General features: G+C 37.8%; 1 protein-coding gene across 3 annotated transcripts in view; it reads left to right on the forward strand.

Annotated features, from left to right (window-relative positions):
* HHAT (hedgehog acyltransferase) overlaps positions 1-15,257 on the forward strand; it is a 161,290-nt gene that overhangs the window by 25,446 nt on the left and 120,587 nt on the right. For 2 of the 3 annotated variants that reach the window (XM_063303092.1, XM_063303099.1), the window contains exons 6-7: positions 1,136-1,348; positions 6,762-6,933. In XM_063303092.1, coding sequence (XP_063159162.1) covers positions 1,136-1,348; positions 6,762-6,933 — 385 coding nt within the window. The remainder of the gene's footprint in view (positions 1-1,135; positions 1,349-6,761; positions 6,934-15,257) is intronic. The other variant, XM_063303106.1, reaches the window with a different exon arrangement.

Here is a 15,257-nt window from a genome sequence, read left to right on the forward strand (position 1 = left end):
AATAAAGCCAGACTGCTCACTTGAGGGAATGATATTAAAGGCAAAACTGAAATACTTTGGCCACATAATGAGAAGACAGGGCACCCTGGAGAAGGTGCTGATGCTAGGGAGAGTGGAGGGCAAAAGGAAGAGGGGCCGACCAAGGGCAAGGTGGATGGATGATATTCTAGAGGTGACGGACTCTTCCCTGGGGGAGCTGGGGGTGTTGACGGCCGACAGGAAGCTCTGGCATGGGCTGGCCCATAAAGTCATGAAGAGTTGGAAGCGACTACATGAATAAACAACAACATCAATAAATAACCCATACTGTACAAACAAAAGGTTTTTGGGGATCCTCCATAATTTTTAAAAGTGGGAAAGAAAGAAAAAAGTTTAAGAAACACTGCTCTAGAATAATTTTTCTACAGTATTAAAACTGTTTTACATTTACACTGCAGCTTAATACTTAATAAAGTGTTAACTCGATCCTGAATAGAATTTGCTTCTCGTGCCACAGATAAACTGAACCCGCCCCATGCTTCCAGTGGAGCTTTTCTACAAACCAATCCCTCCCCCCACAAAAAAACCCCAAATAACAGTACCCTTCCTGTGATGCAGGCAAGCTTTTGAACAGGACTGGAGGAAAGGCTTTAAGTGGGTCCCATACCAGATGGAACCAGCTTTGCTTACTTGAAATAAAATATAATTGAGAATCTGCAGCAGCATGTGTATGTATGCATATATACATATATGTATGAATGTATATACATATATATGTGTAAAAAGACGTAAACATTACTTTGCAGTGCGGGCCTGCAAAGTTGCTCAGCAAAGGGAGTTTTGGATAATATAATACTTTCCTTTTGCTTCCTGGAAGATTCATTCCTTAAATGCAGGGGGTGAATTCCAAATTTAGGCTGACTTAGAGTAGATTCAATGAAATAATTGGGATGGAATAAATTTGTTGGATCTATTCCAGGTTTGTCTAATTCACCAGTAAAACCTGTAGGAAGCGTTTGAATAATCTGAAGCAATTCTGGAGTCTTTCTTTTATAAACCTCTAGACATGCAGATCTCATGCTTCTGCCTATGGAATATTCCTTTTAATAGCTATGTGACTTTTCAGGTAATCTTCAAATTGGTTTTATTTTTTCAGAGAGGCTGGTATGCCAGTGAAAATGAGTATTATCTGCTAGTTTTCACCCTGATTGTCCGCTGTCTCTATTATACAAGCTTCAGTCTAGAATACTGTTGGGATAGGACTACTGAGACGATACAGCATTCATTCCTTTGGATGTTGTCATATACGTTCTATTATCCTGTGTTTCACAACGGACCTGTTATCACCTTTGATGAATTTTATAAACAGGTAACAACACTTTGGATTGCTTTGTTGTTGGCAATATATGTTTGTACTGCTCATAATTATTGCTTCTGAAGCCACCTTTTAATATGTAATATTCAATACATCTTTCTTGATGTTGGAGAAAGTGATAGCAACCAAAATAAATCTACATGAAAGCAAAACAATTCATTGTAAATAAATGCAGATGTCTGCATTTAGACTAGAGGGGAAAAATACTAAATACTAAAGTATTAAAACATACAGAATTAGGATGGGAAATATTGGTTGACAACAATTCAGATGTTAGGAATGTTAGGAATGCAGTTGATTAGATGTCTAGCATCAGTTAGCAATGTGATGTTGCTGCAAAAAAACTCTGATGTGATTTTATTCTTCAGTAATAGAACCATAGTTTTCAGATCATGAAAAGTAATAATTTGAATTTTTTTCTGTGTAAGCTGCATGTCATTTTGAAATACTATATTGAAATGAGTGCTTCTAAAAATTATGCAGACAATTCAAACAGGTTCAGAAGAGGGCTACAGAGATAGTCAGGAGCATTGAAAAAGTTGGTATATTGGCCTAGAAAAATGAGTGGGGATATGACCACATTTTTCAAATACATTGGGGATCACAAAGACTTGGTCTGTGCAGTCCCCAGAGCAGGGCTAAATCTATTAGGTTTCAGTTCCAGAAAGCTTAGTTTCAGTTGAGCATTTATTTAGCTGAATCTTGAGAAGTGTAGCTTGATGGTGGGAGCCAATTATAAAGAGTAGAGTTGGCTGTCATGGAAGTAGACCTGAACATCTTTTGGGAATACACTTACTCTAGATTTCCTGCACCGAACAGCTAAGTTATTATGCCAAGCCCTTTCCTTCTAATTCTGTTAGTCTGTGAAAATGTAAACTGAAGCTATGGTGATTTTTAGAATTGGCTATTGAGTTTGGAAAAAACTTGCTTTTTTAGCTGTTAGATTTAGCCCAATTTTCTCAAAAATAACTCTGAACATATGAGACATGAAAGGTGTCTGTATAGAGCTGATTATAAGTATTGGATGTCAGGGGTGGGGGCCTGGAGAGAAAATTAGATTCTTGTGCATTCAAAGAGAGATGGTATAAGTCCCTTTGGGAATTCAAGCTAGAAAATTCCTTTTGAATTTATACTAGATGATTATTCTCATAATCTGTTTTAACTGTACTTTTCTTACTTGAAAAATTCATGTTGATGAGATTTTTAAATGGATAATGTTTTAAGTATTGGCCTATTTCCATAATTTATTTTAAATGGCAATGATCTCTCCAGAGGGGAGCTGGGAAAAGTATAGCACTGGAGTAACCCAGGTGGTGTAGTGGTTAGCAATTCCCAGCAGTGCTAGAATGATACATTTCCTTTTTCTAAGACCTGTAGCAGTTATCATATCATCTGAATTAGGATCAGTAGATATTGCCATCACATGTTTTGTCTGATGTGCCAGTTCCATAAATTAAAAAAAATGATATTGAAAACAGATTTTCATTATGTTGCTACTTACTTTGCAATGAAATTAACCACTCAGTGGCCTTAAACATCTCACCTGATACACCTAATTCAATACTTTATTTTAATGTTGGATATATAACAGGAAACAGGTGTGTCTACATGCCTATTGAAGTCTGATTGGCATGCATCATAACTGAATTGACATTGTAGAAATTTCCTTTCTCTTCCCTCCTCAGTACTTTAAAAGATAGTAGTTTCTTCAAAGTACTTGCAGATAGTGAGATGTCATTAAAGATGAGTCAGTATAGTGAAAGCATCCAGCAAGCTTGCTGAAAGATGTAATAAGAGTCATTAAGCAATCTTCTATTCTTTACGGAGAATAAGCCAATCATCTGTGTAATCTCTTCCTAGCAGTGACAGAGGAAAGATAGGGGGAAAAATCAAGTAAAGAAATTGGAAGTTGGCTGAATGAGGTGTTTCCTCATTCCTCTTTCTGTAACAACTGAGGAAATAACTTCCTAAATAAACCTTCATAATTCTACTTTATATTTAAAGGAACAAAAAACTACAATAATCTTATGGAAGGAGGAGATCAGTAATCCTATCAGATGATTTCATAGATGCTGCCAGAAATATAAAATCGATATATCTAATCCAAACACCCTCCCCACCCCAGGTCTCTCTAAGTGATCAGAAGAGCTGATTTAAATACAAAGCAGAGGAGCCAAATCAAATTGCTCCTGTCGAAGCTGAGGTTCATCTCTCAGTTAGCTTAACTATGAAATATGGTCTCCATCCAAAATTTATGCTGAAGTTTTATACAAGATCTGGATTTTTTTTGCCCTACTAACTGCAAGGTCTGTATACCCATATATTTTGTAACCATAGACATTTCCAGTGCAGGTTCCAAATAAATAAATAAAAAGCAGTGTTGGTTATATTTTCTCAGAACATAAATTATTGGATTTGTATCATTTTGATTCCATGTTTAATTTGCAAATACCTGTAATTTGCTTTGCTTGTTTAGGATATACTGTAGAACCAGGAAGTATCTTACAGTAATGGTCAACTTAATCAGCTACTTGCCATTCTAAGCAAGTCTTAAGAAGTAAGCTGTGATGTAATGAAAATCAAAACAGCCAAGAGGAGCTTCAACTTTAATGGATTAACAGTAGACGTTAAATGCTATTGGAACTCAACTTTGATATAAAAATCTGTATGGTAATTGTTAAAAATGTTTTACATTTTGTAAAAATCGTAAGATCAAGATAATCCACAACTTAAAAAACCGCAAAAAAGTATATATTTTGATGAAGTTGGTATATCACACTAACAAAAGACATTGATATCCTAGAAGATCTGATTATTTCCCCGTCTGTTGCTTCTCTTTGTAGTCATATCCAGAACATGTGATTTGGACCACTTGATAATCAAGTTGAATTGTGAATCTCTTAGAATGCTTTCTGAATTACAGCACATACATTCGTGTCCATCACACGATTCTATTTCAGAGTAAAGTAGAGAAAGCAAAGCATAGAATTAGAAAAAGCTGCCTTCGTATTAATTGAAACAGCCTGAACAAATAAATAACCAACAGAAAATATGATTGAACAGAAAGTCAGATGTTGTCACATCTGCAGGTTTAACATTTTAGACCTTGGCTGGAAAAATAGTTGCTGGAGATGTTGCAAGTTAAAGGAAAATCTGACATTTATGTTCTACAGTTAGCACTGCAGCCAAAATAGCTTTCTTGATATTGTTTGTTGTTAGGAGGCTGCTACGCTATGTGGAGTATAATATAATGTTCTAGGCTAGAGTTGCTGATTCCATTCATTGATAATATGGATGGTTTGCTTTTGTGTAAAAATATTGTATGAACTCAGCCATTGTGGTGTGTAAATCATGATTTCTAGCTTAGTGCGTTGTATGAAATCAGTTGTGACTGTATAGTAAGACATTGTTCAACAAAGTTTGATTTAATGAACTGGGCGAACACAGTTACACTTGTTTTTTCTGTTTACATTAAGCAGAATTTAATGTTAAAGTTTCTCTTCAAGATGAGAAGCGAAAATATTATTTTAACCATTGCTCTTATGTATGTATGTATGTATGTATGTATTTATGTATATATTTATTATTGAATATATACCCATCTTTCTATCTCAAGGCAGCTTACAGTAATAAAAAAAGTCATATGTTAAAAAATATAACTCCCCAAATGGGGTTCTGATTAAATATTTAGCTGTATTGTTGGACTGGTCAAAATTTTCCACAGTTTAATATTACAAAACAAATAGCCATTTTAAACAATGGCCAAAATATTTTGCTGTGCTGCCTAAAACCATTCTTAAGAAAGCAAAGGAGAATAAACACATTTATTTTGAATTAATTGCCTTTATTCAGTCAGAATTTCTCACCTCATTATGTTTTTCCTGATAAGTCAGAGAACAAAAAGCTTGTTTCAGAAACAATTATCCCAATGGGTGATAAAAGCTTGAATATTGAGGATATTCAAATCCAGGATACTTCTTTTTGGAATTAATTCTTCTAGCTATTACAGGTTGAATGAAATGTTATAGAATGATCAAACTTAATTCACTGGTAGTATAAAGTAAGATGTTTATTTTTTTTTTAAATGGTCAAAGGTTTTTTTTTGGAGGGGGGAGCATATCCATATAACCAGAAGGATAACTGCTATATACAGTATCATCATCAAAATGCTTGAGGCAAGAGAATTCTTATGATAAAAATGCTAGATGAATTAATTTTTATGTGACCAAAAAATCATGCAACTCATCATGCCCTGTAACTGAGAATTAAAAGTACACACAGAAATATTTTAAAAAAGAATTAATAATGGTAGGTGACTTCAGTGTTTGAACTGGCAATTTTTTTAAAAAAAATCTGGTCTTTGAGATCAGAAAAGGAACCTTTGCAGTGGTACCCATAAGTCTGCTCTTCAGTTTATAGGTACACTCAACTGAAACTAATTCAGTTTACATATGTTTTTGCACAAGAGGGTGTTAGAAATATATTTCCTTTAAGGAAAGTAATTATGTAGTAAACTGATCGTTGGAATAGGTTCCCATTTTTTTTATGTGGAAAAATTATCACTGAAAACTTTGGAGAGCCACCACATAAAGTCGGGATGGGCAACATGGCTTCTGTGAGCAACATGACACACATGATACCTCCTTCCAGGTGGTGGTTGTGGAATCCCAAAATTAAATAATTTATTTTTAAAAATAAATTTAATCTTTTTAAAAGTTTGTAACCTGAAGGGATTGCCAATTCTTATAAAATTTCAATGTTCCACATGAGAGTTTTGGTGAGAATACTACCATCTTGTGAGATTTAGTGTTCTTACAACATTGTGGCCATTATATTGGCTTGCACATAGTATGTATGTATATGTGGATTGGTTCACACTGAGAACCATTTGCATCCTTCGAGGACTACCAGTGGTCCCTGGATCGAAGATTAGGAATCACTGGATTACACCATTCACAGTATGATAGCAACATTCACATATGGATAGCAAAATACCATATGTATGATCTTCACATGATGGTCACTGTCAGCCTTTCTTCAGCAGCATGATCTTAGGCCATGCTCACAGAGATTTCTGGGAGTTGTTTGACACATCTGGTGGACAGCAGATTGGGGAAGGCTGCTCTATATACTGTTGTTTTGGTAGTATCATTTTGTCATTTTAAAAATTTCCTTATATTAATAACTGCTGTATTACACTTAAATGCATACAATCTTCAGATTACAAAAATCCAAGACTATCTGCCAGCATGATATATTTTATATTGTTTACAATTTTAATTTTCAAACATAAAGGTTAAATAAAGATTCTTATTGGAATTAAAAAGGAAAGAGAAGACTGCTTGACTCAGTAGTCAATCAAAATCTAATTCTATATAGTGGTAATCTTTAATTTATTCTAATACAGATGAACAAACAGCAAACCTGCAATTGGAAGTCCAGTCTGTCTCTTTTCATCTGGGGAGCCATTCGTATTTTGATTTGGTGGTGGTTGGCAGAATTGATGATTCATTTTATGTATATGCATGCTATCTACAGTAGCCTTTCACACCTGGAAGCTGTAACTTACTGGACATTAGGTGAGTGTATTTCTTTATGTGTGGAACTGACTGTTATGTGTTCTTGGACTGGCTAGTCCTAACCCAATGTAGGCTCTTTGTCCCCAGTGGGCTCACCAACAAGAGAAGGCAACAGAATGTGTTTCATCAACAATTGCAAATGTTTATTGATTCAGGATTCCAAAATAACTGCCTTTGTTGCACGTGACTTGGTTCCAACACAACTAATTAGAGATATACACATGTGATTAACACTGCTTTCTCACTAAGGTAAGCAGTAATGTATCTATGTCCTTGTTGGACGATATGAGTGAGTTCTATTTGGCTTCCCATTTAGGGAGGCTGCAGGCCTAGGTTAGTATAGGTTAGAATAGGAGAAAGTAAGGACAGTTCCGAGACAAATGGAACAAAAATATTTAATCACCCTCACCGTTTTTCATCCATTTATACTCTCCCTCCACCTAGTGTAGTGCTTGGGTAAATGTAATTTGCCACTCAAAGAATGGCCCACGTGACTACTCCAGTTCTTGGATCATTACATTGTAAAGCCAGTGTGGGCAAGCCACCAGTGGTACCTCAGCAGAACTGCAGTAGATCTTCTATCATGAAGTTTGTCTCTCCTCCCCCTCCCAACACAGCAAATCCTATTATATGTGTATATGTGGATTGGTGTTCACACTGAGGACCATTGGCATCCTTTGTGGACTACCAGTGGTCCCTGTGGCTGTAGTTCCCATCTTGTCTTCTGTTCTCATGCATACAGTACATGCATCACACATACCAGCAAGACACAACCAATGAACAGTTGAATTTACTAGCTCCCTTGCTTCTTTTTTATATTACTAAGCAGAACAATATGTTGAACTCGGACCAGCAGTTTTGAGTTAGTATCTTCAGTCATTAGAATGGGCAGTTTATCTGCTGGTTGTTGGGCTTCATTTCTTACCAGTTCCCAGCCACTCTATGCCCATCTGTGATACAAAAATTCTGGTCTGGAATGGAATGTCTTCCTGTGCGTTTTTGCACAACTTTCATTAGTCATGTTTGTAAGTTCTGGTGGGAATTTTTATTAAGCTGATTGTTAGTCATGCACTCAATATATTCATGTACATTACTTTTTGTTCAAACATGGATGCTGTAAGTTTGGTCAAGTTCTATGTGCCATTCCATATTTTGTCGCTTAATAGTCAAGGTATTGTTCCAGCATGTATTAAAGGAGTGATAATAAAATGTTGCAGTTTGGCCACGTAAGAGTAGTGCTTCTGCTCAGAGTTATACTCAGCCAATACTTCCAAGCCAACCTACATCCACTACCCTGTAGTTTCTTTGTTTTCATTTTCTCTCTTCCTTTTTTTTTAAATCTCTTTTGGCTCCATTTTTGTTAGCATTTTTAGTTTAGTGTTTGAGGGCCTGACTATTCATTCTGTTCTGTAGAGAAGAAGATGTTTTATAGCAGGTATGCTCGTATTAAATTCCTTGACCACTTCCATACATGTAAATAGTTTTTACTAAAATTGGGAGACCAGCCAGATTTTTTAGCATTCATGTTGGATGTGAGGAGCTGGGTGGAAAGAGAGAAAAGTAGACGGGAGTTCTTGTTTTGTTAACTACATAGTAATTTAATTTGTCCTCTGCCTTTTCTTTTCTTTCCGGTAGATAATTATTTAACACCAAGGTTCTAGCCTGGGTGGGGTATTCTCTCTGACTTCAGAAAGCAAAAATCGTGACGCTGTTTATTCTCACAATGAGGATTCTGCATTATTTTGATTATGTGCCATCAAGTCAGTGTTGATTCTTAGTGATTGTGTTGATCGATTTTCTCCAGGATGATCTATTCCCAACCTGGCCCTTCAGGTCTTCTATCGGTGCACCCATTGCTGATGTAATCAAGTCCATCCACCTTGCTGATGGTCATCCTCTTCTACTCTTCCATTTTTCCTAGCCCTACAGACTTCTCAAGGGAGCTGGGTTTTTGTAGGCATAGATTTGCTATGGCATCTGAATATCTTTTTCAAGGCCTTCATTGCTACCCTACCAAGTGCTAATCTGTGGTGTGTTTCTTGATTGCTGGTCCTTTTACTGTCAAGCCTAAAAAGCAGAAGTTACCTACCACTTCTATATATTCACTGTCAATTCTAAGGCTGGTTGTTCTACCTGTTGTCATGAGTTTAGCCTTCTTTATATTTACTCCTAGTCCTTTTTTTTTCTGTGCTGCTTGATTTTTATTACTAGAGCTTCCAGATAATTTGCATTTTCAGCTTTCAGAGTAGCATCATTAGCATACTGCAGGTTTTGATGAGTCTTTCTCCAGTTTTAAAACCATACTCATCTTCTTCCAATCCAGCTTCCCTTGATATAGTCAGCATATAAGTTGAATAAATAAGGAGAGAATTTAAAGTCTTTTCTCAGAATCCAGTCTGCTTTGTCATGTTACATCCAGACTGTGGCTTCTGACCTGTGTATAGGTTTCTCATGGGGACAATGAGATGTTCTGGGATTCCCATTTTCCTGAGGATATTCCATAGATTGATATGTTTGGTACAATCAAAGGTCTTTCTATATGAAATCAAGCTCATATTGATTTCTTTTTGAAAGTCATTGACTTTTTCAATTATCTAGCATCCACCAGCAATAATCACATTATTTTGCTAGCGTGTGAAATTAAGGATATTGTAGGATAGTTTGCATACTCTGATAAGTCTCCCCTCTTTGATATTGGTATATAGTCTGACCTCTTTCCATCTGTTGGCCATTGTGTTGTTCTCCAGATTTGTGGCGTTTGTTTGGTTAGAACCTTTACTAATTCTTCTTCTGTTGCCTGCCATATTTCTGTAACTATTTCATCAATTCCTGTAGCAGTCTGACTTACTATGACTGGAGTGGTTATCTAATTCTTGGATGTCCTTACAGATGTCATTGTAATAGTGCTTCTTGTCTTTTCTAACAGTTCTCTGAGATTTTTTGTTAAGTTCCTTCCCAAGATCTTTTTGTTTTTGGCTTTGGTGCCTCTTCTCTTCTTGACAATTTCCACTGTTTGCTTTCTTCTGTTCCTTGATCTTTGGTAGTCTCTTTCACATTCATCCTTAAGAATTTCTTTAATTTCGTTCCACAGTTTCTCTGGTTCCCTGTCAATAAGGTTCAGGGTTTCAGAGTGATTCCTGATGTTCTCCTTGAAAATTGTGGGAATATCCGATGGGAGGAGATGGGTGGGGATAAATTAAATAAATAAATATCTTAGAAACTGACTGGCTGTGAGGTTTCAGCCCACTTCTGACTCTGGAAACGAAACTTACCCAGAGTCAGAAGGGGAAAATGAAACTCATCAGGAGAGAGTTGGAGAAGCTGAACCAGGAAGTGACTCAGCAGAGTGGGAGAATTTGCAAACGTGGATTCGACAAACTCTGGAGGGGGATTTGAACTCTCCAATCAGCACTTGAGACAGGGGAGCAGAGAAGCGTGCGAATCAGAAAGCAGCTTGATTGGCTGCTGGAGAGAAAAGGCACAGAAAGGATCGTCTTAAAAGGCAGATGCGCAAAGAGCAAGCTGCTGGAGACAACCGATCCTTCAAGCTCACAGCCCTTGCGGAAGAGTCCTTACCTGTGTCGGATGCCTTGCCTGTAGCCAGAGTGGAACCACTCTTCTACCTCCACAGAACCGCCTTCTGCACAAGCTGCTCCAGTCGAGCCTCTCCTTGTCATCCCTGCTGAGCACAGCCTCACGTCTAGCTCCGGACCTCGTCGCCATGTTCCAGCGCGATCCAGGTGTGCATCCAGCCTTGCCTTTAGCTCTCAGCCTTGATCTCCAGCCCTGTCCAGTCTTGATTCCACCTCACAGCCTTGCCTAGAATTTCCAGTCCAGTCCAGCCTTGCTTCTAGCTCTCAGCCTTGCCTAGAATCTCCAGCCCAGTCCAGTCTGGCTCCCAGCTCTCAGCCTTGCCTCGAATCTCCAGTCCAGTCTTGCTTCTAGCTCTCAGCCTTGCCCAGGCTCCCCAGCCCAGCCTTGTTTCCAGAGATCAGTGTTGCCTTGACTCTCCAGCCCAGTTCAGCCTAGCCTCCAGAGCCAAGCCTCATCTAAAGGTTCCAGCCCAGTCTTGCCTAGCCTCCACGCTCCAGTCTTATTCTTCCTGTGTGCCAGTCCATGGAACATTGCCTTCTGTTTCCTCCTTGCCTTGCACTCTAGCATCACCAAGTCTGACAGCTTCAATCAGAGAGTTAGCTGAATTCTGCCTTGCGGTTCTGCCTCAGTCTGACACCATAGCATTGCCTGTTCATCCGCCATTGCCTAGGTGGTTCTGATTAAAATTGCTTGTTTAATCATTCACAGACTTTACTGTTGTAAATAGTTGTTTTTAATAAAGAGTTTGATAATACTGCTGTCCGGCCGCCTCATAGTCTGAACAGGACACTGGCTTTCTTCTTCCATGTTAATTTGACTTGGAACTTGCACACCAGCAGTTTGTGATCTGTTCCACAATCAGCCCCTGGTCATATCTTTCCAGTCATAAACGAGCTCTTCCAACTCCTTCTAGCAATAATATCAGTTTGATTTCTGTGTACTCCATCTGGCAGTGCCCATGTGTATAGGTGCCATTTTGGGTGCTGGAAGATTCTGTGAATGATGAAGAAATCACTGGATGAGCAGAAGTAATTTTCTTGCTTCATTTTGGATTCCTAGGCCATGCATTCCTACCGTGTTTTCCTCCTTAATAACTTTGGTATTCTAGTCTCCAGCCACAAGGAGCACATCTTCTTGCACGTTCTATCAATTTCAGATTGAACTTGACCATAAAATTAATCAGTCTCCTCTTCTTCTGCATCAATGTTTGCAGCATATACTTGGGTAATCATATTAAATGGTTGTCCACAAAGTCTAATTGATAATATTTGGTCATTGACTGCATTGCTTCCAAGTAGTGTCTGTGTTATATCCTTCCTGACTATGAAAACAATACTGTTACTTCTTTATTTTTCATGTCCTGAAAAAGATAAGTAAGATACCGTGATTAGTAAGATACTGTGTCCTGAAGAACAGTAAGATATTGTGATTTAAAAAGTCCAATTCTAGTCCGTTTCAATTTGTAGTGTGTCGATGTGTAGTCAGTTTATTTCATCTCTCAAAGTGTTGAGCTTTCCCATATTTGTTCCAAGTTCCCACTGTAATTTTTTCTTTGTAGCTTCAGATTTTCTTTTCCATCAACAGCTAGACAACCCGAAGGCTTTAATTTAGCCATGTCATATATGCCATTAGTACTCTGAAAGATCCTCAGCTCTTCCTCAGTAGCATGTTAAGTGCCATCCAACCTGAGAGGCCCTTCATCTGGCACTATATCATCAATCACTCTATATTTCATATCCATGTGGCTTTCTTGGTAAAATATAGGAGTGGTTTACCATTCCCTTCTCCCAACAGTATGAAATGATGCCTTTTCCATTGTCACTAAAGTGATCATCTGCCTCCAGCATCTTGCTATATCACTGCTGACCAATTTAGGTGCCTGCTTGCTTTAGCTAGGCAGCTGGGATTACCTTCATGCCTTGGGAATACAAATGTGGCCAAAGGATTGGCCAAAGGTATTGGTACCTCTCCATTTTCCCCCAAAGAACCCCAATTTGTTATGAAATAAGTTGAAACTGACACAAGTAAATGGCATCCAGCGTTCTGTATTCCATGGTCCATAGAGCAGAGACTTTGCTTTTGATGTATGACTTAACATAGTCTTGTAAATAATAACACAAATGGAAATGGCATGGACATAATTATTGGTGCCCCTAACCTAATATTCCATAACACATACTTTTGAGGCAATAACTGCAACCAGGCACTTTCTGCAGCTCTGAATAAGACTTCTACACTTCTCAACTGGCAATTTGTCCCACTCTTCTTGAACAAACCGCTCCAGTTTTCTTAGGTTTGATGGATTTTTCTCCCAATTGTGAGTTTCATCTCTTTCCATAGATGTTATATCGGATTCAAATCAGGACTCATAGCAGGCCACTTCAGAACAGTTCAGTGTTTGCTTTTCAACCATTCTTGGGTTCTAGATGCATATTTTGGGTCATTATCCTGCTGGAGGACCTGTGATCTGCAACTGAGACAGAGCATTCTAACATTGGGCTTTATGTTTGCTCTAGAACGCCTTGATAATCTGATTTCATTGTGTCCTGCTCAGATTCAAGGCATCAACCCATGAGGTGGAGATGGGCGGTGAATAAATTTATAAATAAAAAATAAATAAAATAAAATCCTGTGCGAGAGGCAGCAAAGTAACCACATAGCATTATGGAACCTCATGTTTCACAGTAGGGATGATGTTCTTTTCTTTAAAGGCATCGTTTTTCCTTCTGTTAACATAGAGCTACTATGATTTACCAAAAAGCTCTAATTTTGTTTCATCTGTCCAAAGGACATTCTCCCAGAAGGACTTGTCAACATGCATTTTAACAGACTCCAGTCTGGCTTTTTTGTGTCTGTCTTTTAGAAGTGGGGTCTTCCTGGTTCTTCTACCATGGAGACCACTTTCAGTCAGACAGTGATGGATGGTGTGACTTGATATTGTTGTACCTTGATTTTGGAGGTCAGCCAGGATCTGTTTTGAAATTTCCTTGGTTCTTTCTCCAGCACTAAAACTATCCTTCTGTTCAATCGGGGGTCAATTTTCCTCTTGCAGCCATGTCCTTGGAGGTGGGCTACAGTCCCATGTACCTTAAACTTCTTGATAATATTAGCAACTATGGTCACAGAATCATGAAGTTATTCAGAGATGGTTTAGTATCCTTTACCTTTTACCATGCGTGGCTATTACCTTCTTCCTTTCCTCCTTTGACAACTCTGGTTTTCTTTCTCTGGTCCAAAATGCCTGAGTGAGTACTTTTCTCTATTCTGATAGGCTGAGGGACTGATTATGAGATTGAAGACATCTGTGATACTAATTCAAGTAAATATTCTGCTTGAGAGATCACTAGTCCAGTCATATTTTTTAACTTCTAAGGAGTACCAAAAATTATGTCCATGCCATTTTCATCTGTTCTTACTCTTTCGTAGATATAAAAAATAGTCTTGTTTACTATGTTCACTTTGGTAAATTAATCAATTCACCATCGCTTTTGTCAAAAACAGATCTTCAGTCAAAAATGAGTGATCCTCATTTTTGCTTATGCTAGTAATTGGTGCTAGATAGAACTGTATTTATAGATTTGGAAATTTGGGTATCTGTTCAGTGACCATTATGAAGGAAAGATAAATAATGTGATATGTTACCTTATTAATGTAAAGTAAAAGTCAGTGTATTGTTGATAATTTCTTATCCTAAAGAATAAATTGATGTCTGGGAAGAATTGGTGTGAAGTATAGTGATCCAGCCCTCCCTATATGAATGAGTAGCGACTTCCAGACTGTGGAATCTTTTATTTTCTGGGATCCATCAGGCTCTTTCTCTTAGTGCTTTTCTTTTTCTTTTTTTGCCAACTGATTCAAGGTTTCCTGTTTGTCTTTCCAAGCAGATGCTTCTGATATGGCACATGCTCCTTTTATGTTTTAGCTGCTGAGATTGCTTCCGATTTGAGGCTGCTACTTTATTTCTTTAATGAGATTCCTTTGTTCTTAATTATTGCAAGCCACTATGAGTGATGCAAATATATTTCCAAAAAATAATGTCACTTTTCTACAGTTTGAAGTAAAAGAGATAACACAGAATTAATTCTGCTTTCCTCCCTTAAACGCTGGGCATCCAAGGAATTATGGAACTAAGCTCCGTGTGTCCGTGGGAGTTGATATAATTAGACAGCAGTGTTTTAGTTTTGCTTCATCATTTACCTTATATGCATAATACTTATAACGGAGGAGGGAAAAACAATAGGTATTGCTTAATGTTCATAACAAATAGAGCAAAACCCTGCTTTATGATAAAAGAAAGAAAATGCACCTAATCGAAGTTGTAAAATGAATTACTTTTATTGAATCGCCATAGTATTGGTCCTGTTACTTTAGTTGCTGAATGGATCAGGGAGTAGGTTTGCCTACACTAAGGTATTCCAAGTGAGAGGTGATGCTCAAGACAAGCTACAGTCTTGGCATTCAGGAGCAATCTAAAGGAAATAAAAGCAGTTTGGGTGGAGACCAAATGAAGACAGGACAGAGCCATCTAAAAAAGGATCTCTTCCATCTTTCTCTCTTCCCTCTCCACTTCCAACTTGGGTCCTAGAAAATCTGGCTGATTTCCCACTTTGCACAAGTTTTTATGTGTGCAGATATGGTAAAGAAAGGATTTCTAGAAACCACCACCACCACCACCACTAAACCTTGAAGTTGCTTAGCCACATTTATTACAGGTGCATCAATTATATTCA

The sequence above is a fragment of the Candoia aspera genome, chromosome 1 (genome assembly GCF_035149785.1).
Source record: "Candoia aspera isolate rCanAsp1 chromosome 1, rCanAsp1.hap2, whole genome shotgun sequence".
NCBI classification, from domain to species: domain Eukaryota; kingdom Metazoa; phylum Chordata; class Lepidosauria; order Squamata; family Boidae; genus Candoia; species Candoia aspera.